At 26.3% G+C, this 25,700-nt stretch overlaps 6 protein-coding genes across 6 annotated transcripts; 3 read left to right on the plus strand and 3 right to left on the minus strand.

The window, feature by feature from the left end:
- Window positions 1–232: 232 nt before the first annotated feature.
- On the minus strand, window positions 233–2,519 carry OCT59_000947 (uncharacterized protein). Its single transcript, XM_025313757.2, has 2 exons — window positions 825–2,519; window positions 233–735 (listed from the first exon to the last, which is right to left on the minus strand). The coding sequence occupies exons 1-2, from the start codon at window positions 2,468–2,470 to the stop codon at window positions 702–704; spliced, it is 1,680 nt and encodes a 559-aa protein (XP_025186754.2). The 5' UTR covers window positions 2,471–2,519; the 3' UTR covers window positions 233–701.
- Window positions 2,520–4,388: 1,869 nt separating this feature from the next.
- On the plus strand, window positions 4,389–5,918 carry OCT59_000948 (uncharacterized protein; the record flags this gene model as incomplete). The annotated part of the gene is made up of 1 exon (XM_066139224.1): window positions 4,389–5,918. The coding sequence occupies one exon, from the start codon at window positions 4,389–4,391 to the stop codon at window positions 5,916–5,918; it is 1,530 nt and encodes a 509-aa protein (XP_065988647.1).
- A 1-nt stretch (window position 5,919) lies between these two features.
- OCT59_000949 (uncharacterized protein) lies at window positions 5,920–12,161 on the minus strand. The gene is made up of 29 exons (XM_066139225.1): window positions 11,976–12,161; window positions 11,721–11,889; window positions 11,491–11,644; window positions 11,263–11,401; window positions 10,915–11,178; window positions 10,747–10,847; window positions 10,556–10,640; window positions 10,330–10,473; window positions 10,191–10,257; window positions 10,054–10,115; window positions 9,888–9,961; window positions 9,647–9,812; window positions 9,512–9,572; window positions 9,368–9,444; window positions 8,738–9,298; window positions 8,592–8,675; window positions 8,418–8,519; window positions 8,237–8,342; window positions 8,070–8,162; window positions 7,976–8,004; window positions 7,915–7,931; window positions 7,750–7,823; window positions 7,605–7,662; window positions 7,426–7,528; window positions 7,233–7,332; window positions 7,068–7,122; window positions 6,961–6,996; window positions 6,593–6,897; window positions 5,920–6,495 (listed from the first exon to the last, which is right to left on the minus strand). The coding sequence occupies exons 1-29, from the start codon at window positions 11,988–11,990 to the stop codon at window positions 5,939–5,941; spliced, it is 3,858 nt and encodes a 1,285-aa protein (XP_065988648.1). The 5' UTR covers window positions 11,991–12,161; the 3' UTR covers window positions 5,920–5,938.
- On the plus strand, window positions 12,138–15,950 carry OCT59_000950 (uncharacterized protein; the record flags this gene model as incomplete). Its single annotated transcript, XM_025331051.2, has 24 exons — window positions 12,138–12,308; window positions 12,380–12,449; window positions 12,525–12,552; window positions 12,631–12,647; window positions 12,723–12,808; window positions 12,872–12,934; window positions 13,017–13,175; window positions 13,239–13,322; window positions 13,402–13,466; window positions 13,545–13,657; window positions 13,723–13,813; window positions 13,884–14,013; window positions 14,131–14,240; window positions 14,306–14,384; window positions 14,458–14,506; window positions 14,583–14,710; window positions 14,778–14,810; window positions 14,890–15,023; window positions 15,099–15,144; window positions 15,216–15,331; window positions 15,407–15,466; window positions 15,536–15,572; window positions 15,643–15,718; window positions 15,805–15,950. 24 exons carry the CDS (start codon window positions 12,138–12,140, stop codon window positions 15,876–15,878), a joined length of 2,019 nt encoding a protein of 672 aa, XP_025186758.1. The 3' UTR covers window positions 15,879–15,950.
- Window positions 15,951–20,872: 4,922 nt separating this feature from the next.
- On the minus strand, window positions 20,873–21,127 carry OCT59_000951 (uncharacterized protein; the record flags this gene model as incomplete). Its single annotated transcript, XM_066139226.1, has 1 exon — window positions 20,873–21,127. The coding sequence occupies one exon, from the start codon at window positions 21,125–21,127 to the stop codon at window positions 20,873–20,875; it is 255 nt and encodes an 84-aa protein (XP_065988649.1).
- A 545-nt stretch (window positions 21,128–21,672) lies between these two features.
- Window positions 21,673–22,254, plus strand: OCT59_000952 (uncharacterized protein; the record flags this gene model as incomplete). The annotated part of the gene is made up of 1 exon (XM_025310063.1): window positions 21,673–22,254. One exon carries the CDS (start codon window positions 21,673–21,675, stop codon window positions 22,252–22,254), a length of 582 nt encoding a protein of 193 aa, XP_025186759.1.
- Between the last annotated feature and the right edge of the window lie 3,446 nt (window positions 22,255–25,700).

Consider the following 25,700-nt stretch of genomic DNA (forward strand, 5'->3'; position numbering starts at 1 on the left):
CGGAAATTTTTTATACAACGCAGTAAAATATACTTGGAGAATTTTTTTTATATCGTTATCGCATTATTCGCATAGAAAAAAATTAATACAATTTTTAATAGGTCCATATTATAACGTAATATATTAGATTAATTTTTCATTAAAACCAGTATATAATTATGCCTATTTCTATTATAATATCTATTAATCTATTCTTAAATAAAATTTTGAAAAAAAATACGCAAATAAAAATACGCAGATAAATATACGTGTTTATTGAGATCTGTGTAATACGCAATTATTAAATTTTTATTATTTGCTTAAAAAGAAAATAACTAAAATAAATTATATACAATTTTTTTTTAACATGTATTCCAAATATCGAAAAAAATATTAAAATAATTATAACTATTTCTATTATCTTATCTGTTATAACCCTTAAATAATATCGATGTTTTTTTTTTGATAAAATTACGTATTACGTATCCAGATCTGTACGATAAAAATAATTACTTTTACTTTTTATTATTAGCTTAAAAGAAAATTAACTAAAAAAAAAATTATATACAATTTTTTTAATAAATCTATATTATTGATCTATATTATTATAAATCGAAAATCGAAATTCTAAAAATATATCTGAATATTAAATTAAATTTCTTATTAAAATAAATATATCTATTTTTCTATTTGTCTTAATCTAATTATTATAACACATTAATTTAATCTAACCTCATATAAAATTGTGGTGATAATCTGTAAATAAAAAAAATTAATAAATAAATTAATATAAATTTTTTAAAAAAATAAAAATACGGACGTAACTATTTCATATTTATACATACCCAGATTTGTACAAAGTAATATTTCCATAAGTTTTTAATATACCCAAACTTTTATATATAGAACATTTCTCTATAAATTCTTTAGAAGGTTGAAAATTATGTTCCATCCATAAATAAGAAACAGATTTTCTTATTTTATTTGATTCATTTTTTTCATATGTTTTACATAAAAATTTCTCCCATACTTCAACAGAAAAACTACAATTAATTAATTCAAGAGCATGTAAATTGGTGGGATTATTTTCTTCAAATTTTAATATCTGAAGCAAAAAATTATCACAATAATTAATATTAATTTGATTTTCTGAAGGGATGGAAAAAAGACATAATCTCTGAATATCCTTACAAGATTTGAGTAGAGTAATTAAAGGAGGATTAATCGTTGAAATTGGGATTGAACAATTTTTTAAAAGAGGACAACAAGTTATAATAGAATCCAATAATAAATTACAATTAGATGGATCTTCTATTCTTGAACCTTCAATTATAACTTTTCTTAAATTTCGAGTATTCTTAATTAATAAAGCTAAAAAATTCATCTCATATTTATGATCACATTCAAATTCGATTTTTTTTAAATTTTTGAGTTTTGGAGTCCTCGCAGATCTATTACTATTACAAGAATTTCTATGAACACATTTTAAAGAAAATTCTTCTAAATTTATAAAATCTGGTAATAATTCTAAAAATCCACAAGAACCTTCTAATTTAAGTTTGGTTATAAAAAAAGTTTTCCTTTGTAATTCTAAACCAACGCCAGGTGTTGACCAATATTCATTAGGTGATATTCTATTAATATTTACAATATATAATTTTTGTATTTTTTTCTGAACACTTATTAAATCTGCCAATGATTGTGTATTTTGACAACCATGAATCATAATTTGAGAAATGTTTGTATTATTTAATGCGAGTTGTGTATAAATTTCTTTTGTATTTTGATCATCCACGCATTCTAATCCGGTTAGATGTGAAAGACAATTCTTAGTGTCACCTAATTTTACTAAATATTCAAATAAAGGAAATGTTATTTCATATTTCTTTGGTTTTATACGAATTAAACTTAATTTTGGTGATTCTTTAAAAAAAAGTAATAAAAGTTTCGAACAGATTAAATTAATTTGATCATATTTTGTCTTATCTTCATCGTCCGATTCCATAGAATTATCTCGACCTGTAACTTTTTTACCAAGTTTCTTAAGACGAGTAACAACTTTTTGAATAGGGTGAGTTGAATGTTTTTCATTATATTTATCATTCCAACGTAAAATTGATTTATAAAGATAATTAAGGTCTAAACCTCTTAAATAACTTGGATAATTAAAACTTGATCGAATTTGATATGTTGGAACATTAATTCCATTTGTTTGTAATTCAATTATTAATTCTTGAGGAAGTAATGATAAATATGTATTAATTAATTTAATCGGTTGAATTTGAGTTGAAGGGGATGAAGTATTTTCCAATCGATAAAAGAAATTCCAAGGATCCCTCCATAAGATTGGAATTGTTAATTCACACCAAAGTCGATTTACAAAAAGGCATGAATATAATGATTGTCTATTATATCTTAGAAAATATAAAATTATTGATAAAACATCCGTATTAAATCTATTATTATTTTTATTATAAATTTTTACGGACATTTTTTTATTTTTTTAATAAATTTTTAATTTTTTTTTTTTTTTTTTTATTAAAAAAAAAAATAAAAAAAAATTAAAAAATAAAGGAAAAGAAAAAGAAAAAAGTTCGTTAAAAAAAAAAAAAGTTAAAAAAGAAAATCGTAAAAAAAAAATGAAAATTCTATCATTATTTATATTTTGAATCATATATTTTGGATGGTATACCATTTATAGTAAGATCCTTAAATTTCGGACGATATTTTCCTTTTTTTGGTTAGTTGTAAGGAACAAAGGTCAGATTGGTTTGTACTTCTTTGATTTATTGTTACACTATTATATTATAAGAACTAAATGTTGACCAATTGTGAACAAACAACTTTGCATACGATATTGTTATTTCTTTGGTAAAAAGTCTTTAAAAATCAAATAAAAAATATCCGGTGCGGCAATTTAAGTTTTCTCCACTTGAATGGTGCATGAATTGCAGAATGGGCGGAGTTGCGGAGTAGTAACGTAACGCGCCGACATACTTAGAATAGAAGCTTTATAATGATGATAATTGTTTATAGAAATTATTATGTCCTACAAGATCAATGATGTCATGATCAAAGCCTTTTGAATGCAAAACGTTATACATATCTTTCCAATATTTCGGACAATTCCAATATATATTAATTAATTATAAATGGCAAAATCCTGCCACTATTCCTGATACTATTGTTGAAATTATTAAAAAAAAAACTTGATTTTTTTTATGAATGTTTTACAATAGAAAAATTATTTGAATGACCATTGATGATCGGAAATTTTTTTGGTCATAAAAAAAATGATTTTACTAATTCCGACCTAATTATGGAAAACCTCGATCATTTTGACGAAGAAAAAAAAAATATAAAAAAAAAATTTTTTTTTTTATTATTCGAAAAATAGAATAAGTTTAATACACATTAGATTGTGTTTGCATGATCTGATACTATAATAAAAAAGATGTACATATTTTTTTTTTCTTATAATAATAGTCATTATTTATATTATTTGTAACATGAATCATATGAATCATTAAGATTTGAATTAATAATGAATTTTATTTAACAAAGTTTATTTTTTTAATCAAAGAAATTATTTTTTTTATTGTTGTTATTATTTGTTATTTTTTTTTTCTTTTTTTTTCTTTTTTTTTCTTTTTTTTTTTTTTTTTTTTTTTTTTTTTTTTTTTTTTTTTTTTTTTTTTGTTAGCGGTTTATTATTATTTTATTAACAATTTCTTTTACGTTATTTTATTGGCTCAAGCGAAATATAACGAAAAACTATTGTTTTCTAATAGTTATCCAAATAAAGATAATGGAGATTCTTAACATTTATTACATTAATTTATTACATTTATTACATTTATTAAGATTCTACCAATAATAATAAAATTAAATTTATGACAGTTTTATGACCTCGCATTAATTAGTTTCATATTAAAAAAAAAATAAAAAAAAATAAAAATATTTACAGTCAAAGAAATTCATTATAGTAGCTATAATAATATAAAAAACGGCAAATACGCCAAGTGGTTTCACAGGACAACTTTAAATTTCTCCGCCGCAAATCTATTTTTGGTAAATTGCGAAATGTTCTTGAAACGTATTTATACATTAATTTTTTCATATAATAAAAATATTATGTAAGAATAAAAAAATATTTCTTTGTTTCCAATTAATATACTTTTATAATAATAATAATAAATAATTTAAAAAAAAATGACCAATTCCATTCATTATGCATTAAATGCGTCTATTACACCGTTACTAAATTTAGAATATATGATCAACTGCTTGTACAACGTAATTTACGCAAAAACTATTTGGTGTGATTCAGGTAAATAATATATACATTGGTCATATTTGTTTTTAATTCTTCTTCTTTTTCTTTTTTTTTTGAAAAATAATAATATATTATGGCATCAACATTAATTCCGGAATGTCTTATTCCAATATTTAAATATTTAGAAGATGATCCAGTATCATTATTCCCTTGTATATTAGTTAATAGATATTGGTGTCGTACTGCCATACCAATATTATGGAGTAACCCTTTTTCTTTAACAAAATTTGATAGTAGATATGGATCAAGAAGAATGTTTTCTCTTATTAATACATTTATAATAACATTACCACAAGAATCAAAAAATATTTTAATTAAACAAGAAATTAAAATACCTGAAATAAAGAATTTAACATTTAATTATCAAACATTTCTTCGTGTTATAGATATGCTTTGTATTGACTTGGCAGTGAAAGATTGGTTTGCTCATCCAAATTATGGTAAATTATCTTATACTTCTACTCAAATTAAATTATTACTTTCAATTTTAACTACACATTTACATAATTCTTCTTTTATAAATATTTTAAAAATCAGTCATACTATAATAGTTAAAACTACTGGTACTACTTCTGATATTATTTTTGATATAATTAATCAAATTCCTATATCATCAGGGAAAATAAATTGTTTTTCAAATCTTAAAGAATTTCAATATAATTCTGATACTCCTATAATGGAAAATTTATTTTTAAAACTTTCTCAAATAACAAATTCTATTGAAAAAATTTCTTTTACAATTTATAAAATTATGACTAATTCTTCTCTTATATTATTAAAATCTCAAAAAAATCTTAAAGAATTAATTATACAATATAATATTAATTATAATATTTTAATTGATAATAATGCTATTTTAACTTTATTAGAAAAATCTTCTAATTTAATTATTTTAAATTTAGAAAAATTTTTTTTCCCTCTTGAAAATTTATCTTTATTTATTAATTTACAAGAATTAAGTTTATCAGATTGTGGTTATCATAATTATAATTTTTATGATTGGTTAAAATTTTCTTTAATTTCTTTACCAAATTTAAAAAAATTATTTTTTAAAGATTCAAATCCTATTTATTTAGATATTTTTTCAAAATTTATTATTAATACTAATTTTAATAATTTTGGTAGTAAATTATCTCATATTATTATTCAATGTTGTAAATTTAAAAATTCAATTAATACTAATTTACTTTTAATTTCTATATCAAATAATTGTCCTTTACTTTCATTTTATAGTGGTCCAATTTCTTCTAATGATACTTTTGAATTATCTCAATTATTAAATTCTTGTTCTTTTATTAAAACTTTAAAATTTCATCCTTCAATTTCAAAATGTTCTACTGATTCTGATATTAGAATTAGTTTTGATCCTCTTTTATTAGAATTATCAAAATCTCCTTTATTACATTTAAAAACTCTTACTATAGTTCACGGTTGGATGATTCAAAGTAATATTTTTGAAGATTTTTTAAAGAGTAGAAATAGAAATGAAATTAGAAAATTTAATTTTTATTGGAATAATACTCTTATTATTGGTGATTTAGTGAAAATTTGTGAAGATTATCCTAACATTATTAAAAGTTATGGGGAATTTAATAGTATATAGTTAGATTTATAAATAAAGAATTATACTTTTGTATATTTTTGTATATATTCATATTTAAATATTTCTATACCAATTCCAACAATTGTTATGTATACAATATTATCACTAATTCTTAGAGTATTCATTGAAGACGGATCACATACATCTACAAATTCGGATTTAATTAATTTAAATTCATTACGTTTGTCGATCTCATTTTTGACCTCATCACGTTTGTCGAATTCATCTTTGAAATATTTCACCTCATTACTTTTGTCGAGCTCATCTTTGAAATATTCCACCTCATTACGTTTGTCGAGCTCATCTTTGGAATATTTCACCTCATCACGTTTGTTGAACTCATTTTTGGAATATTTCTCCTCATTACGTTTGTCGATCTCATCTTTGGAATATTTCACCTCGTTACGTTTGTCGAATTCATCTTTGGAATATTTCACCTCATCACATTTGTCGACGAAATATTTCACCTCATCTATCTTATCTATCTTATCTCGACTATAAAAATCTATTTCCCACAAATTTAATCTCTGATCTAATGCTGTGCTTAGTATTTTCGTATCATTTAGTACATGAATACCTAATTAATAAGGACAATCAGTAATCTAATAAGGATGGAGTGTGTATATATATGTACAAAGTATATAAAATTTTTTTAAGTACGATTATTTATTTACCTTGAATGGATGATCCATGAGCGGCCTCTATTTTTACGATTTCTCTATATTTAGGTCTAATTATTAACTGAATCTTATTATAATCATCCTCTTTGCGAAATGTATCCCATAAAATTTCAAAATATGCTATTGATATAGCATTATCATCTCCCCCAGCTACGATCATATATAGACTATTATAATAAGACATTGGATGTATTGCTAAGCAATTTATTCCAGATTGATGAGCTTGATAATAATAAACTGGTTCTCCCAAATCTAATGAGTCAATCGCCTCATTACTTTTATCGTATAAATCTAAATAACTAAATGAAAGATGATTATATTTAGTTAAAGAAATAAATTATAATATAATAAATCAAACACACCTATAAATAGGCCTCGATACGTCCCAAATAGCAATTCTAAAGACATAAAATATTAGTCACATTTTTCATAATAAAAAATATTCACTTTCTAATGTACTATACTATACCTCCCATCCGTTGCAGAAGTAAATAAAATAATTCCATCCTTTGAATTTTCCCCTGCTATTTCAAAGAAAAAAAATTAATAATTAATTATTTTTTCTTTTTTTTTTTTTGCTTAAATAAAAGTTTATATCGCGATCATTTTACGAATAACGAATATATATATATACCTGAAATTACTAAATGACGAACTTGCAAAATACATCTAGTATGAAATTTAGCGTCTCCGATTAAAAAAAATTTCCTTTTCTTTTCATCAAAAAGCCATACCTATTAAAAAGAAAATTTAGGTAAATTCGTGGTTTACCGACGAAAATATTCCCCGTAGAATTGGATTATATTAAAAGTTAAAAAGAATCCTACTCTTAATACAGAGTCGGAATATACAGCTGCAATAAAATGCAATCCTTTGAATGAATTAATTAAACAAACACTTGTATCCATAATCCTAGTTTCCGGAATTTCACTAATATTTAATCAAATAAAATAAATAAATTTACAAATATAGCAAATATGTAATTCGAGTAAAATATTTTGAATACCTGACAGCTGGACACAAGGACCATTCTAAACAATTAACGCCTACCGATGGATATGCTGCTATAGTGGAAAATTATTAAATTATTTAATTAGATTACAAAAAAATCAATATATAATATATATAGTAACTATCGCTATTGAACTTACAAGAGCCTGCTTCCGGTTGATTACATGCAAGGCTAATTTCAACTTTCCAACATCTTAACTCTTCATTAGCTCCACTTGAAAATAATAATAATTCAGTTCCTAGAAAAAATTCATAAATACACTCTTATGTTTTCTATATATTTAATATATTTAAAAAAAATTTACCGTAACTCCACTCTACACTTTTAATTACAGAAGTATGCTTCTTTATGCTGCATAAACTAACCAAATTTTTTTCTTGCTTATCAGGAAAATCTAACATACATCAGAGAATGTTAGTATAAACGAATTCCTATTATAATAATTAAAGCTAAACCTACATTGAAAGAGTCTTAGAATACTATCCTCCGCTCCTGTAGCAAACATTATTGGTTTTTGATCATTATTTCCTAAATCAAGATCAAGCGGATAAGCTGTAGGAAAAAAAAAATTAATTAAATATCGTATCAGATGATCAATAATCGTGTATGGTCAATAAAATACGCACATAAATAATTAACAATTCTACACTCTCTTCCATGAAAATTTCCTTGTAAATTACATTCGTTAAATCCCTCATTAATAGCTGAACTTTCCCTTGAATAAATATAAACCTATATAAATATAAAAAATTAATAACCTGAAGAATATTTATAATCTTTATAATAATAAATTAAAAATGTTCTTACATTTTCTTTTCTAATAAACATAAAACTTGCCTTATCCATTCTTTTATCTTTAGCTTTAAAATGCCACATTCTATGTGCTCCTCCGCACGCTACGGAAAACATCTAACAAAAATACAAATTATTTTACAAAGCTTCTAATGTAAATCAAAATAAGTAACCCAAATAAGCCAATACCTCATATTTCTTGTCTTCGTTATAGACAAAAAATCTTTTCCGGAAAAATCCTAATAGTATAAGTTCATCTTCTACGAAAACCACCTTTTTAAATCTCATCAGAATTAATATAAAAATTTAATAAAATTTCATTTTATATAACTTACCCTTTCTAACCATCCTTTCGTAATCTTCACTTTGTAAACTTGTTCTAAAATTAATCCATCTACTAATTCTTTCTTTTGCAATTCTTTTGCGGAATTATCACTATCTATATTATAATCTTTCGTATCCTCGTATAAATCATCATCACAATGTTTTGTCTTATTGATTTCTATTATTATTGGATCTTTTTCTGTGCTCTCGGAATAATTAGTTTTTAAATTTAAAATAGATAAGCCTCTGAGCCTATATTTAATATATCCGCCATCTCTTCCTGAAGTATATATCATTAATACCTCTTCTTCATTACTCTTTAATTTATCTATCCTAAAAGCCACAGATGTCACCGCTTGCCTTCCATGTGTTTTTTTTAAATATATGATTGGAGACAGTTCTTTTATAGAATTTTCCGTATTAGATAAAATAGGTGAATTCAAGTTATAAATTGCTAACCCGCTCTCTCGTGACCCGCATATTAATAGACGATATGATGGACAGAATGCAAGGGACATTAACTGAAATTGCGGTGGCACAGAAAGCTTACATAGCATTTCAAATCTAGGTTCCTATTATATTATACAATTAGTGAAATAATAATCACGTACGTCTTTATAAAATAGATAATTTTGACTTACCGAATCATTTAAATCCAATTTTAATAAATATATTTCATTATGAATAGCATGAGAAACCACGTGTAAAATATTTGGATCTATTTTAATTAAGATTATAAGTAAATAAAATGTAAAAATGAATAACTTATAATACTTAATACAAACCTTCAGTTTCCTCTAAAAATAATTCGAACACTTTATATTGATGTAAATTCTTCTCTATAGTCTTATTAGAAGTAACATAAAGAATTATTAATAATTCTACAATTAATAGTTCAATCATTATTTTTTTTCATTTACCTGAAATTCTTGATTTACACTTATAACAAACACTTTACCATTAATACTTCCACAACACACAACTCTCCCACAATTTGAAACTTTCATCATCGTATAATTTCGTAATTCTTTTGAATTATATAAAGACAACCATTCTTTTGTTACATAGCTATATCTTAATAAGTGTCTAAAAAAAATATTGTAAAAAAAAGATTAACTCATTATCTTATACTTAAGCAGTATAAATCAAACTTAAGCTTGCCCATAGTTTGTAGCTATAACAACAGTAGAATAATCAACTTGAACAAAATTTCTAACGTGTTCTCTTGTATTTCCCTATTAATTAAGAAGAGCGAAGTATTTTGGAAGGAATAAGAATACAAGAATATAATGAAGATAATCGAAATTCCTATAAACATATCACTTACTTCTAAGTGAGCGTAAGAATCAACAGGAGGCAATTCGATTTTAATCAAATCCTTATCAGAATCTATTTTTTTTAAAAAAAATTAATTTATTATGCCAAGATCTCTTGTAAAACGTTCGGAAAAAAAAAATTGCATGCCTATCTTATTATTTGTAACCGACGAAAGTGACCATAATCGAATTTCTGAATCTCCTCCACCTGTAGCCTGAAATAATAATACAATAAATTACATTATTTACTAAAATTTCTTGCCTCTTTCACCTAAAATACAACTTACAACGATTTTCCTTGAAGGATCAATCGCCAAGCTCCAAACACTTTTTCCAACATGACCCTCCCAGCAGGCTAGGCAATTTACATCACTTGCTTCATCATCCACATTTAAATCTATTGAATTTTGCCAGACTCGACATGTCGAATCCTAATAATAATAATAAAATTGTATTAGAGAGTAACAATAAATGAGTAACAATAAGTTAGAGTGAATAATAAAAAAATAATACCTCTGAAATACTGATGAGATAATTGTCTAAAATTTGACAATCCCAAACACGCGCCATATGTCCATAGAATATAAGAGGATTAGATCTATAAAAATCAGACTACCGATTTAAGAGAATGTTTTTGATTTAAACATAATCTCCACTTAAAAAGTTCGACAAAGAAATCGTAGAAGAAATAGATGTCTACTTACTTTTCATTTCTGTCAGTCTTCCAAACGCGAATAGTTCTATCGTCTGATACCGAAGATATTATTTTTCCATCATCACTAAAATTTACTCCAAATATAACACCCTAACCATACATAAACTAAAAATTAATTTAGTCCAATTAAAACATCATTCTGATATTTATAGCTTACTTCATGTCCAATGAGCTTCTTAAATACAACTCCATCTCCAAATTCATTCTTTTTCATAACGTCCCATAGATGAACTTGATTAAATACCGTACCGGAAGCTAAAATTAGTTCATTCAGAGTATCCCCAAAAAATCTTGCAGAATATAATATACAACGTTCTTCGCATTGAATAGAATAGACGCAGGTTTTATTTTGAATATTATAAATTTCAACAAAATTATGAGCAAAAGCTATCGCTAATTCTGCTGGATTAGTTATAGATGACTATAATTTTGAAAAAATTGGAAATTAAAGTTAGATTAAAAAAAAATAAATAAAAAAATGTAGATAAATTGTTTTATTTCTTACTCCAACAAAATCCACAGAATTAGTAGATGTAGATGTCGAATTGTTAATATAACCATATAACCATTTGACATCATGAACCCAATCTCTTAATGGTGATAACCTCGACCCTAAGGTAATTGAAACTCTAGGTAGCTCTAACCTATTTTTAACCAATAAAAGAAATAAGAAATACAGGAATATGATGTGGGTAATATGAAAATTCTCGAAAAAGTAAAACCATCAACATACCTGTCCTTATAATAATCTATACTAATGTTAACAATTTGAATAGTCTTTGATCCGTAAATGGCCAATAATCTCTGTTCTTTAATAATACTATTATAGTACGTCTTGTTATTTTTGTTTTCTTCTACAGTTATTTCTTCTTTCTTTACAAATTTAACTTTCAAGAAAAGAATCAAAATTTAGTTATCAATCATTAAAATATGAGCAAACCTAACGATTGTGTTTTGGATTACCTGGTACAATCCTATATATTCTCCAGTATTCCATAATAGGATGACTATATAATAAATTTCCAGTTGGAACATAAAAAACTTTAAAATAAGGTCCTTGACCAGATAACAATATTATGTCATTATGAAAACATAAAGATGTTATTGGACCTGCGTAGAAAAGTTTCTGAAACTGAAAAAAATAAAATTGATAAGTACTACAATCGTTTTTAATTACGGAATTTTTTTCGTAAATAACGACAATCAAAAAAAATATACCTTTTGAGTATCCATACTTTTATTTCATTAATTTAAAAGAGAAAGTGAAAAAGATAATCGAATCTTAAAATGTACGAAATTTATCCTTTTTTGTAGTTATCAATGATGCAGATTACCCAGATAAAATTTATTTTTAATTTTTTTTTTAAAAAAAAAATCGAAATGATTTTTCGACCGATTCTTTCTAATTTTAAGCCACAATTTTACAGCAATATCCATATATTTAATCGAAATTCATATATTTTAAATAGAGTAAACCGATCTTTATATATAAATTATGATAATTTAATAAAATCATTACAGAAAAGAGATCAATCATCATCGTCGAATTCGGTAAAATTCTGTTGTTTCGTGAAAATTTTTCTTAATTCATAAAAAATAACGATTTGAATACTTTATTTTAGAACAAAAATATAGATTTATCTAAATTTCCTGCTGAAAACATTAGGAATTTTAGCATTATTGCTCATGTAGGTACGTTATAATTTTTTATTTTCTCAAAAAAAAAAAAATATTTTTTGATATTAATTCTACTTATATAATTTACAGATCATGGGAAAAGTACATTGGCAGATAGGTAGAACTTATACTAGTCGATGAAACTCATTTTATCAAATATAAGAAATAATTTTAACAATTTGTCGTTAAATTGAAGGCTTTTAGAACTTACAGGTAGGAACGTTATGTTTCGTCAATTGCATCTTAATAATGGAATTAGGGCTAATTTTATTTTCTATAATAATGAAGGAACAATTTCTTCTAATCATTTACACCAACAGGTGCTAGATAAACTTACTGTTGAAAGAGAAAGAGGGATTACAGTAAAAGCTCAAGTATGGTATATTTATTTGCATCAATAATGCTGCATTGTATTTATTAAAAGTTTATTCATTTAGACATGTTCAATGTTTTATAAATATAATAACAAAAGTTATTTACTTAATTTAATCGATACGCCAGTAAGATATTTTCTTTATCAATTTCTTATAAATTTTAAATGAGTTGATAAGTTTAAATTAAAATTTTTATTTAATAACATAGGGACACGTTGATTTTAATTATGAGGTGTCAAGATCACTAGCGGCATGTCAAGGAACAATATTATTAGTAGATTCATCACAAGGGATTCAAGCACAAACTGTCGCTAACTTCTTTCTGGCTTTTAATGAAGGATTGACTGTCATACCTGTTATAAACAAAGTACGGACGTAAAGTTTCTTTTTGATTATTCGATGTATTCAAACAAACTTATTTAATTTACAGATTGACCTTCCTACTGCTGAACCTGATCGTGTCGTAAATCAAATCGAAAGTACATTTGAATTGGATGTTTCGAATATTGCATTGGTATGAAATATTTAGTATTGTTCCTCATGCTTTTTTTTTGTTTTTAAGCCGTTTTATAATTAATTACGATGTATTCAAGATTTCAGCTAAATCTGGAGTCGGCGTTGATAAAATTTTACCAATCGTAATCGAAAAGATACCTCCGTATGTTTTATTTAGTTTACTTTATTTCAAATTATGACATATTGTTTGGCAAAATTTTAATTAATTAATTAATTTTAGACCCAGTGGAAACATTAATAAGCCTTTAAAAGCTTTTCTTTTTGATTCATGGTATGATACATATGTTGGTGTTGTTTGTGTAATGGCAATTGTCGATGGAAAATTACAAAAAGGTAATTGTCTTTTTTTGAAATGTGTTCTTAATGTTAAATTAATAGTTAACCATTAAATTTTTTAGGTGATAAGATAATGTCGGCATATTCAGAAAAAAAATATGAAGTTATTGATATTGGCATTATGCATCCTGAACAAGTTACGACCGGATATTTGTATGCAATAAAGCTCTTATTATCATAATATCTTTATGTCGCACGAACTAAATTATTCTTATAAATTTAGACATGCTGGGCAAGTGGGATACGTTATTTGTAGCATGAAGGTCGCAGCTGAAGCTCATATTGGTGATACATTTTATCATATCAAAAATCCAGTGGAACCCCTGCCAGGATTTGAACCTGCAAAATCCATGGTATGAATTAGTTGAAATTCCTAATTCTCTAATATGATCTTAAAATCGAAATACGGTGTTTTGGTAAATATGCTAAAAAAAAAATTAAATCAAATTTGTTAATTGTATAATTTGTAGGTATTTGCCGGTGTATTTCCTACAGATACAAATGAATTTAGCCGATTGGATGAATCAATCACCAAATTGACATTGAATGATGCTAGTGTTTCTGTTCAAAAAGAGACAAGGTATGAAATCAAATTGATGTGCATATAAAAATAAACATTTTAATAATTTAAATAATTGTTTAAAGCATGGCTTTGGGGCAAGGCTGGCGTATTGGATTTTTAGGAACACTGCACATGGATGTATTCAGACAAAGATTAGAAGAAGTAAGTGTACTTTAAGCGCTTGAATCGTGCAAACTTCTTAAGGAAGATTAAAAATCCTTTTCTCTTGTGATAGGAACATGACGCTAATATAATTATCACTCGGCCGACAGTTCCTTATAAGAGTGAGTTTAATAACAAATTATATTTTGCTACATATTATAGGTTTATTTTGATTAACTTGATTTAACTTAATTTTAGTAATTTATCGTGATGGATCATCAAAGTTAATTCGTAATCCGGCTGAATTTCCGGATTCAATGGAAATGCAAAATAAGGTGGTTGAATTACAGGAGCCAATTGTTATGGCTACCATTATATTACCAGAGGTATGTCAAATAATAAAATTGATTAACTTTTAAAAATTACTTATACTTTCCTTATACTTTCTTTTAGGATTACATGGGTTCTGTTATGGATCTTTGTGGAGTATGTTTATTTTATAATATCAAGTAACGTTTTATTGAACTATTACATTCACTCTCTAATAAACATTCTTATTTTTAAGTCTCGTAGAGGAGAACAGTTGGAGTACAATTATATGGACGAATCGCGTGTCATTATGAAATATTGTATACCACTAGCAGAGATAGTAACAGATTTTCATGATGAATTAAAATCAAAATCTAGCGGTTATGCAAGGTTTGGTAATCCAATCTTTAAATTTTAACCACGAATCGTGTATATGTTAACTAATATCCAATTATGTTATTTTAGTTTAGATTATGAGGATATAGGATATCAAACAACCGATATTGTTAAAGTAATGCTATCTAATTCTCATTAAGTCCTATTACGTCAATAAACATTAGTAATTATGGTTTTTTAATACAGTTGAATGTGCTGATTAATAAAAAACCTGTAGATGCCCTGGCAGCAATTTTACATCGATCTCAAGTTACACATGTTGGAAGAGAATGGGCAAAAAAATTAAGTGAAGTTATACCAAAGTAAGTATATTTAATATTAAATAGATTATTATTATATAGAATTTTGTATATATTAAAATTTTTCTATAAAATTAGACAATTGTACGAAGTCGTAATACAAACAGCCGTTGGAGGAAAAGTTATTGCTAGGGAGACGTAAGTTCTCTATCGTTATCATTTGCAATTATTTTGTGATTGACGTAATTCCATCGGAATTGATTTTAGAATTTCTGCTATGCGAAAGAACGTTACCGCAAAATGCGTAAGTCATAATTTATTAATGAATATTTTTCGTTAAAAGAAATGTTCTAAAACACAAATCTAATTTTTAGTATGGCGGAGATGTAACTCGTAAAATGAAATTACTTGAAAAACAAAAAGAAGGGAAAAAGAAGATGAAGATGATCGGTATGTTATAGTCTAGATTACTTATTAGTTGAATGCAGAATGAATTGAAAATGTTTATTTTGTAACAATCCTAATTTATTTATTAGGAAATATTGAATTACCTCAAAAAGCATTTTATGATTTCTTATCAAAAGGTTCTGGTACATCAAAAAAGAAATAAAAAAGATTTTCACAAAACAAAATAGATCAAGTTTTAAACCCGTATAATAAACATTTTTTTTGATATCATTAAAAACTTTGATGAATTTCGTTGATAATTGTTAAATAAAATAAATTTTGATATTAAAAATAATATAAATTCAGTTTATTTGTTTATAGAAATTAACATGCACGTTGATATGGCTTTCATAATTATAAAAAATTATCCATGTCAATGTACGAATATTTTAATCGAACGTATACTCAGTGAAGTATCATAAAGTACCATAGAGTTTCTAAACGAATGTGACAAAGAACCTTTCCAGACAAAAATAGATACACATTTAAAAGGTCTCGACTCTCGAAAACATTATTAGAAGTGATAAAGGAAAATGAGATAGCATATTTTCGACAAATTTAAAATGGCAAATAAAAATTTTTCTATCATTCAATCTTTAGTCAATCCAAACTGATGGCAAGGTACAGGCAATATTTTAGTTTTGCTTCAAGTTTTTTAGAGAAATCAGATGGTCGTGCTGTTGAAAAAATGTTAATTACTTGATTCTTCTTTAGATACTCGACTGCCTGACCGCCAACTTGTCGTAGATCGAAATGAGCAATGAACCATCATTTAATATTTATAATTCAACATTTTCAAGAAGCGCCCAGAAAACTGGAGCAATCAATAATGAACCTTTTAGCATTGGTAATTCAAAGAGAAACCCGGGGAGGGAAGTTAGATACACTTTTGTTTTAGCTAAAAGTCAATCCTTTAGGACTATTATAGTAAGAATTAACAACCCATTTTTCACATCTAGATCCCTCCTCCACGTGCTGTCATCCCTTTCATCCTTCGCCATGAATGCATGAACATCAGATGAATTCCTCCGTTTCTCCAACCACAAGAATTGAGAAACCGATAGTGATGTCCGTGATGATTCTAACGCAGATATCCATAGCCCTAAAGATTTTATATGGACGATAAACTGAAATGGAGACCAAAGACGAACATGTGGAGGATGTCATTTATGAGTTCGGCAGATCGTATCTCATTGAAAATTCTTTTCACTCTTGTGTGTTCTCTAAATGACGTCTAGAAAATACTCGTTCATCAATTTGGATGACCGCAAAATTATGGGACTCTTCACAGGAGGAGATTAAATCTACAAACATTAGGTACGATCCGGTACCGATGAAGGTGTGGAACTTGTCTAAACGCGTTTAATAAAGTGTTGTCTGTCGCTTGAAAACCGCCTTTATTGTTCAATTAAACGACTTTAAACAAATTTCAAATTTGCATGATATTCGTGCATGCTCCAGGATGCCAGATACATTTTTCAAACAGACTTTTCGACCGACGCAATAATTTACGTTATTCATTGTCTAAGTATTTCTAATGCATGAGGGGTATTATGCACTAATACTGAGCTTAGTTTATCTGGCAGGACGAAAGGCACTCAGCATTATTCATTTCTAAAACTGGCATAACGTCAATCTCTGGGTCCTATTGCTGACACAACTTTGAAACATAAATGAGTCCGTATTTATGTGCGTAATATGCCCACTATATGAAAAAAAGGTTGTGTGCGAGAATTATGAATTGTGATACACAATTAAAATATTTTTTTTCTTTTTTTTTAATAATTGTATGTGCGGGTACTGTGTGGATTGCATACAGCTTAAAGAATTATATGCGGAAATCTTTCATGTTTAACAGCATATGATCACATCGTTAAAATCATAATATTATCAGGTGATAACTTACATAAACTCTGCATTAATAACCGCATGTTGTCGTTAATATAAAGGAGATTCCTACAGTATTGTAAGTAGTGACGGAAAAAAAGAAAGCATAAATACACGGACAGAAAAGAACTTGGGTGATGTCCTGGTTTGATCATCAGAAAGAGCACCGGTTAGGCATTCTATAATAGCAAGATAGGGCCTAGATGGCTTGTCAAGATTGGATTGAAGGTGCAAATATACTTTATAATATGTTTATTGCAACTCTGCAGTCAGGTAAAAAATAATTCAAAAACTAGAGATATCATACATGAAGATATATAGAAAAAATTTTTTTCCTGTTATTTCTTCTGTCATTAATGACATAACACATCCTTTTAACAAATATTTAATGATATTGGACAATTTGGCTGTCCTATCAACACTAATATGGGGCAGAGTCACAGAGAATTCTGTCTCCTTAAATTCTTGTAGCTTAGAAATTCATTATTTTGAAAATTGCGCTGCATGGAAAAAAGCAATAAATAAATTAAGGAACCTTACATATATTTAATCTCTACTTGGAAATTTAAAAGTAAGTATTTCAGTTTTTATCAAATCAATTAGTTTAATGGGACCTATGTAACCTAATTACCAAGGGAGATTCCAGAGGATGTTGAGTCATTTGTATTAGTCATTTGCATTGGCTTAGAACTAATTGACTCATAATTTTTTCCCAATACTACTTGTAAACTAATTCTACTAATTCTAAATATCTTTTAAAATTCACAAGAACAATAAAGATAATAAATATAGTATAAAATATTCCACAACTTAAAGAAGTAGTAATTATAAATCTATTTTTTACAACACTTATAATACTTCAATTCTTGTAAGAAATTATGTAGGCATTTTGAGAGACCTTGTTTATAAATTTATCATTCAACTTTTTTTTATTTAGTTAAAAATTTAACATTTAGGTCATATTTTGTATTTACTTATTAATTTATAATAATTACAGTATATTCTAAATCTTAATAGTAAAGTTATGCCGTTTTCAAACTTTAACAAAGAATTTTTTCCAATTTATGGTCTCGCCGCTGCGATCTTTTCACCTCCTGGGAACGATCAAAAGGTATCTCCCGAAAATCGAAATGTCACCCAAGTTCTGTCCTCCCATCACGCCGACCTTCTCTTCTACACCCTTCTTCTTGCACTTCAGATTCTTCCTTTCGTCCATACACCCGAATAATCCATTGAATTCACTCGCTTGTCGCAAGGATAGGATTGGCTCACAAAGATTTCGGATTTTCCGTCACGTCGAACAGTTCGAGGATTTAAGTTTATAGGTGGAATTTTACTTAGGTACTAACTAAATTCTTCGGATAGTTTGCCCGGAATTTGTTCTTTTAGAATTCAGGTTGGGGCATACGGTACTTACGATACGGATTTGGGATTTAGTTAGGTTTACTTAGATTAGATTTCTTTGATTTGTATTATTTTATCGTGCGACTATTTAATTTGTTATGTTAATTTTGATTTTATTATAATAAAGTTTTAGCATAATGCTGTGTTTGCCTAAATCTTAATAGTAAAATTAAATTAATAATATTTCAGCATCTTAATGGCAGTTGTTTCTCAAATGGACGATTAGATGATTTAGATGATCCAAATTTTTTGGAACAACCCTCAGGTAGTAGTCATGTATCATATGATTGTCGATCATTGTGTTTTTCAGCTTTTGTAGGATACTTCTAGAAATAAAATCTAATTGTTTCGTTTTGATGACCATTATGCGTACCTACAATGATGTGGATTTTAGTCTAGGTCGTAATTCATAATCTCATACATTATGGTTTCAACACAATTTTCAAATTGCAAACTTTTCAAAAACGACCAAGCTCATTTTTAAGAAATTTACGAAAGTTACGATAACAAATATTGCGAAGAGCAGAAAATTATCTCAATTATAATATAAAATGATGTTGCCAAAAATCAAAAAATGAAGGATTAAGAAATTCATAATAGAATATTATCGTTATAAATATGTACCAAAAATTTTCCTAAATTTTCGCCAATATTTTATAATAATTAACAATAAACTACGTTCGTTCGTAAGACAACAAATTATTTGAGATGATCTTCATTCATAATTCTAAAATATAGATTAAATTTAGAAATTTAGAAATTTTGATTTTTCCTGATTAGGACTAAAAAAAATCGCAGATAATTTTATATATATTGTAACTAGAAAAATGAACATTTATCAAAGTTTTTCCCAGGAAATTTTTTATGGGGTCAAGAGTCCAATCAAGACTACTTTGAACCATATTATGAAGAAATATCATAATAACAGGTGTTTATAATTTGTAGAAAAAGAAATTTGGACGGAATATGTTTTTTTTGCTTTCGTAATTTTTTTTTTCAATTAATGTAGGATGTAGGAGCAATTTTTTAGATTGATAAAATTTTTTTATGAATAAAAATATTTTGACAATTAGTTTAAGAAAAGAAATTTTGCAGTTTTGAGATATAAGTGAATTTTTGTATGAATGTACATATTTAATTTCGCTAGGAATCTTTATAAGAAATCATTCGGCAACCATGCGATTCGATTTGAGCGTAAAGAAAAACTTCAACGATGCGTCACAATAAAACGCATAATTGTCGCGAGTCGCGACTGAGGACAAAAAAAAATGTGTTGTATAATTATTTTTGAAAGAAAAAAATATTTGTAGATAAATGCGCAATCGTCTTTATTACTTGGTCTATGGCAATATATAAATATATTCGACTATATTATAAAAATCATAACAGATAAAGGGGACTGTTTTTGGTTAGCATAAAAAACAGATATACAGTGTTACGAAGGTAATATTCTGATTAAAGTTTTCTTATTTAACTTCATTATAAATCAACAAATAAAAAAATGCTGTGAAAAAAATTGCAATGGATCCTTCCCCCCCTTTTTTTTAAAAAAAAACTAGGAAAAGAAAAAAAAATCAGAAATCGGAAAAAAATAATAAAAAAAAAATTTTTTTTTTTAATAAATATATATTTAACGTGGCAAGTTTAGGACATCTCATTTCAATCCAATACAATGATCGATTCGTGAGACTTGTACATCCGAATAATTTTAATTTCTTTAAGTGATGACATGATTTTCAATTACCCTATCAGTAACTGTATAACAATTATAAAAATTAACGTTCTCAAGATTTGGTATGTTTGGAAAAAGATCGCATTTCCTCAGTGACATGATTTTTTCTGTGAATTCCCGATAAATCAAGTCTTTTAACAAAATATCCATAAAATTTTGTTGAGGTTTTGTAAAAGAAATTTGGGTACATCTTTTTCTTCTTCTTCTTTTGAAGTTCTTGAAGTGGGAGACTTTATTACGTTCAAATATGCTTTTACAAATCTACTCCAATTATCTAACGCTCGATTTCTTCTCGTTTTCGTTATTAGCTGTAATATTTCATGAAATCTTGAAAACGTTTCAAACTTATTAAATTCTACTGTGCGCCATATGTAATTATATGGTGCCATGTTTGATTAACTTGTGCGCATAATAATAAATCTTAAACGGAATCTAAAAAAAAACTAAATATGTTTACGAGAATCATAACGACAATGCACCTCCATTTATATCTGCTGCGGCCGTACAGGAATTTATATCTCACTCATTGTTTGTTACTTCCATTAATTTTATAGATAAAATAAGAAAAAGGTACTTCACAAAAAACTTGATTGAGATTGAGATTGAATATAGAATTTCTTTTAATATGAAAATTCTATATGAAGTATTAGTGGTACAAGCACGTATCATTTCGGAGTAATTACCATATATGGCTTAAGGAATATTTCGGATATAAGGTTAGTAATACAAGGAAAAAAAAACCAAAAATAACGTTTTAGTGTTACAAACTCGCGAACAAAGAAGTGAATCATAGAAGATATATAATCTGGTTAATATTTTGAGGAATATTAATTTTTTTTTTCTTACATATAATACAACTTAATAAAAAAATTTTTTAATTTAGTTGTTTATACACCTACAGTACCTCGCGAGCAGAAGTCAAGCATTTTTAAATATGAATTCACAAGGTCAGTTTTCTGATTCAGAAAGCAACCAAAACCCTCTTATTTCTACTGCTTTCAATCCACAAGACACTCCCGTTTCATTTCATGAAAGACAAGAAAGTTCAATTGCTCCGAGCGAGACTAATATGACGCAGCCTCCTGACTCTCAGCCTCAACCAACAGTTACCAACGCATATTTACAACCCGATTCTTCCGCAAATCTTAGAACTCGACCCGTTCATCCTACTGATTTTTTCTTTCGACCACCAAATGATTATTATCATTATCATGTTATTTGCAAGGAAATCTCAAACGATAACGTTGCATATTTATTAAATAAATCATTAAAAGAACGTAACGCTCAATCTAATGAAGGTATTTTCTATTATCAGCAACAATATAATAACCAACTTTATCAGGTATCATACGAAATTGTTTCTCCTCTCTTGGTCAATAATTGTTTGAGTAAAAATTTTCTTGGGATTGAATTTCAACAAAATATGGAACAAGAGCATTTAGTATTAACTTTTGATCAAAGAGAATATCTTGAATGTCACTTAAAGAAATATTTAAGTCAATATTTATTAGGCTAAGCAATTTACTTTTTATACAAAGAATTTTTCATTTTCAACGACTTATTTGCTTTTTATTTGTTATCTTTATTATTATTATTTTTTTTTTGATAAAAAAATTATAGGGCTATATATGATATTCAATGTGACTTTTTTTTATTATTTATTTTTTACAAAATGTATTAATATACAGTTTACCCTCTCTATAGTGAATTTTTATAGTGAATAACTTTGCTATAATGAAGAAAAGTTCAGGTACAGATTTTTTTATATAATAAAATGACTATAACGAGGGTGAATTGTATATAACATCAAGGTTTAAATAAACAATAACATTTTACTTGTTAATCCAACAGTTTAACATTACTTAATAATAATGTTTTAATAAATAATTACCGTATTGTTATTAACAATATTAGTTGTTTGTCCTTAAAATCATTCATGAGTCACACATGTCGATCAAAATCATTCCCTTTTTTTGTTTATAAAAACTTTAGTCGAGAAAATATTAATTGTACAAAAAGCGCAGTACGCACAAAAATCTACATGTATTTATAAACTTTATTCAGCGTTGTAATTATTGGTGAAGCTGGTAATTTGTGTATTCAAAGAACTTTATTTTGAGAAATAATTTGATCATTAGTACCCGTATTTGAAGACTTGAGAAACTACGCATTTATAAATATTTTTATTTTCTTGATAATTTTTGTAATTTTTCTTTTGCTATATATATTGTATTCTAAGTAGATTAAACAAGTTATATTCCACAGATAGCTAAGTGTTTGAATCGTACTCAATACACGTTTTCACATATTTAAATTTTTTTTATATTTTACATTGTGCTCTGATCACGGGATCGGTATTCTGCGTACAATACGGTCCTGTTTTGCCATATTTGCTAACCAAATTAAGACCTACTTCTGGAATACAACTTTTTATTACAACGGCCAATCACAATAAACAACACTATGAAATTTAGATCAGCTGATTATTGATAAATAATGCCGATCTTCTCTCTTCCGTTTTTACGAATGAAACAGTTATTATTTTTTCAGTAGTAAAATAAAGCAGTTCTTTATAGTGAATTTTTTATTATTTCAATAAATATAACTTGCTATGTTTGATTATCGAATCAATTTTTATGATCATACTGTAATTACAGTATATACAAAATTATCATCATATAGTACAAAGTTAGGCGTAATACAATCGGACATAAAATTAAGCCAATCTATTTTATCAAATATTATTTTAATCACAAAGCCACTTTAATATCATCGATATGTAAATTAAGATTCCTTTATAATGAGAATTCAGAAAAAAAGAATTTCTTAACTGTTAAATATATTTAAATTTGAATTTAATATAATACGGCGACTATACGTTTATAGTTTTATTTATATTAGTGTATTAATATCGATAATATCGATAGGCGCGCAGTCACTGATTATCTATGCAATATAAAAACATAAACAAAGAAATAAAATGGTTTTTATGTTGATTAATCGGAATCGAAAATCGAATTTTAGAATCGAGATTTGAGAAACGATTAATCGTGATTAGTCGATTCTATAGAAGGTTGGAATTGAAAGAAATTAGAAGTTTCTAATAGCTTTCAATTTCCCAGTACACATCATTGCCTGTTAGTCTAACTGAACTACCCAAATTTTTATGTGATACAATGTTTACAGTGACCTCTTTTACATTATATACAATTCTTGTTTTATGAGTGATACGCTTTTACAATATTAGAAAATAAAATTTGAGTACGTACATTTTATAGTAATTAATCAATTTACCATGTGCTAAATCAAAAAATATTGGTACTGTACGAAAGTATATTTAAACATTTAATAAAAATTAATACAAATAATAAATAATAACATAATAAAACGAATTTATAATTTTCCTAATCTAGTACCAGCATTAATTCTAACGATTTCACCATTCATGTAAGTATTCTCAATCAAATGAACAACTAGCTTATTAAATTCACCATCTGGTTTACCAAATCTAGCGGGGTACTCAATTTGACTTATCAATTTTTGTTTCATTCTTTCATTTATAATGGCAGATAGAGATTCTATTACATAAAAATTAAAAATAAATATAACTTTAATTAATATTAACATAGTAAATATTAAATAAATTATATTTAATGTTAATAATACCAAATAATCCGGGAGCAATAGTAACAACTCTAATGCCAAATCTAGATAAATCTCTCGTCATAGGTAAAGTCATTGAAGCCACACCACCTTTAGATGCGGAGTATGGAACATTTCCTGTTTGTCCATATTGATAAGTGATTGATGATATATTTATTATTACACCTCTTTCTCCTAATTGAAATATTAACGTTAATCATAATATATTAGTCATATATTAGCTAAAATATTTAATAAATAAAAGATATTTTACCTTCTTCTAATGGTTTTTGTTTAACCATTTATGCAGCTACTAACCTACATACGTTAAAAGTTCCAACCTAAATAATAAAAAATATGCGTGTGAATCGTTTTATTTAATTATTTGATTAAAAATTTGTATTTACCAAATTAACGTTAATAGCAAATTTAAATGAATCTAAATTTAGTGGCATCCCTTTTGAATCAACAATCTATTCAATTAAAAATAATTTCAATTAAATATATTGTGTAAAAAAAAAAATTTAATACATAACTGAATATGAAAACATACTTTTCCTGTTACAAGTACACCAGCACAATTTAAAACTCCACGAATATTCTCCCCAAATTTATCAATTGCTTGTTGAATAGCTTTAGTTATTTCTTCCTAAAAATAAAAAATAAATTCAAATTCTTTGTGCATTTTAACGAAAATAATATTTTTTTTAATTAAAGATTGGAAAAAAATTATAATACATACTTCTGATGTTACATTCGCTTGAACAAATAAAACATTTTTTTCTTGTTCTTTAAAAAACGTTTTTTCCGTCATCTTTTAAATCAATTACCTAATCAAATTTTTTTTTAAAAAAAAAAAAGAAAGAAGGAATAAAAAAATAATAATAAAAAAAATAAAATAAAATAATTCCAATGTATATTGATATTTACCGCTACATTTGCTCCTAATCTTAATAATTCTTGAGCTGCCTCTAAAAAAGAAGATCTAACGTAAATACAGTATTTTTTTTTTAATAATGAAGTTGATATTTATTACTTACTCCCCAGTAACAATAAATGTATTCCCTTTAATTTGCATGATTTGCAGTTCACGAAGAGAGGAATTTAAAAAAGGTTAAAGTACTATAGACCTTAAAAGTTTACCATGGTAGTAGTGTCGGGCGCAAGATTGTTTATTTATAATACGATTGTGATTTTCATTATGAAAAGCTAGTATATTATCGAAAAATTTAAGCTATATTATAATCACTTTATAATCAATCTATAAGAAGCCTAAATTGTAATAAAGATTAAGCAACATAAAAGTTTTATGTCGACATC

Source organism: Rhizophagus irregularis, chromosome 1, assembly GCF_026210795.1.
Source record: "Rhizophagus irregularis chromosome 1, complete sequence".
NCBI classification, from domain to species: Eukaryota; Fungi; Glomeromycota; class Glomeromycetes; order Glomerales; family Glomeraceae; genus Rhizophagus; species Rhizophagus irregularis.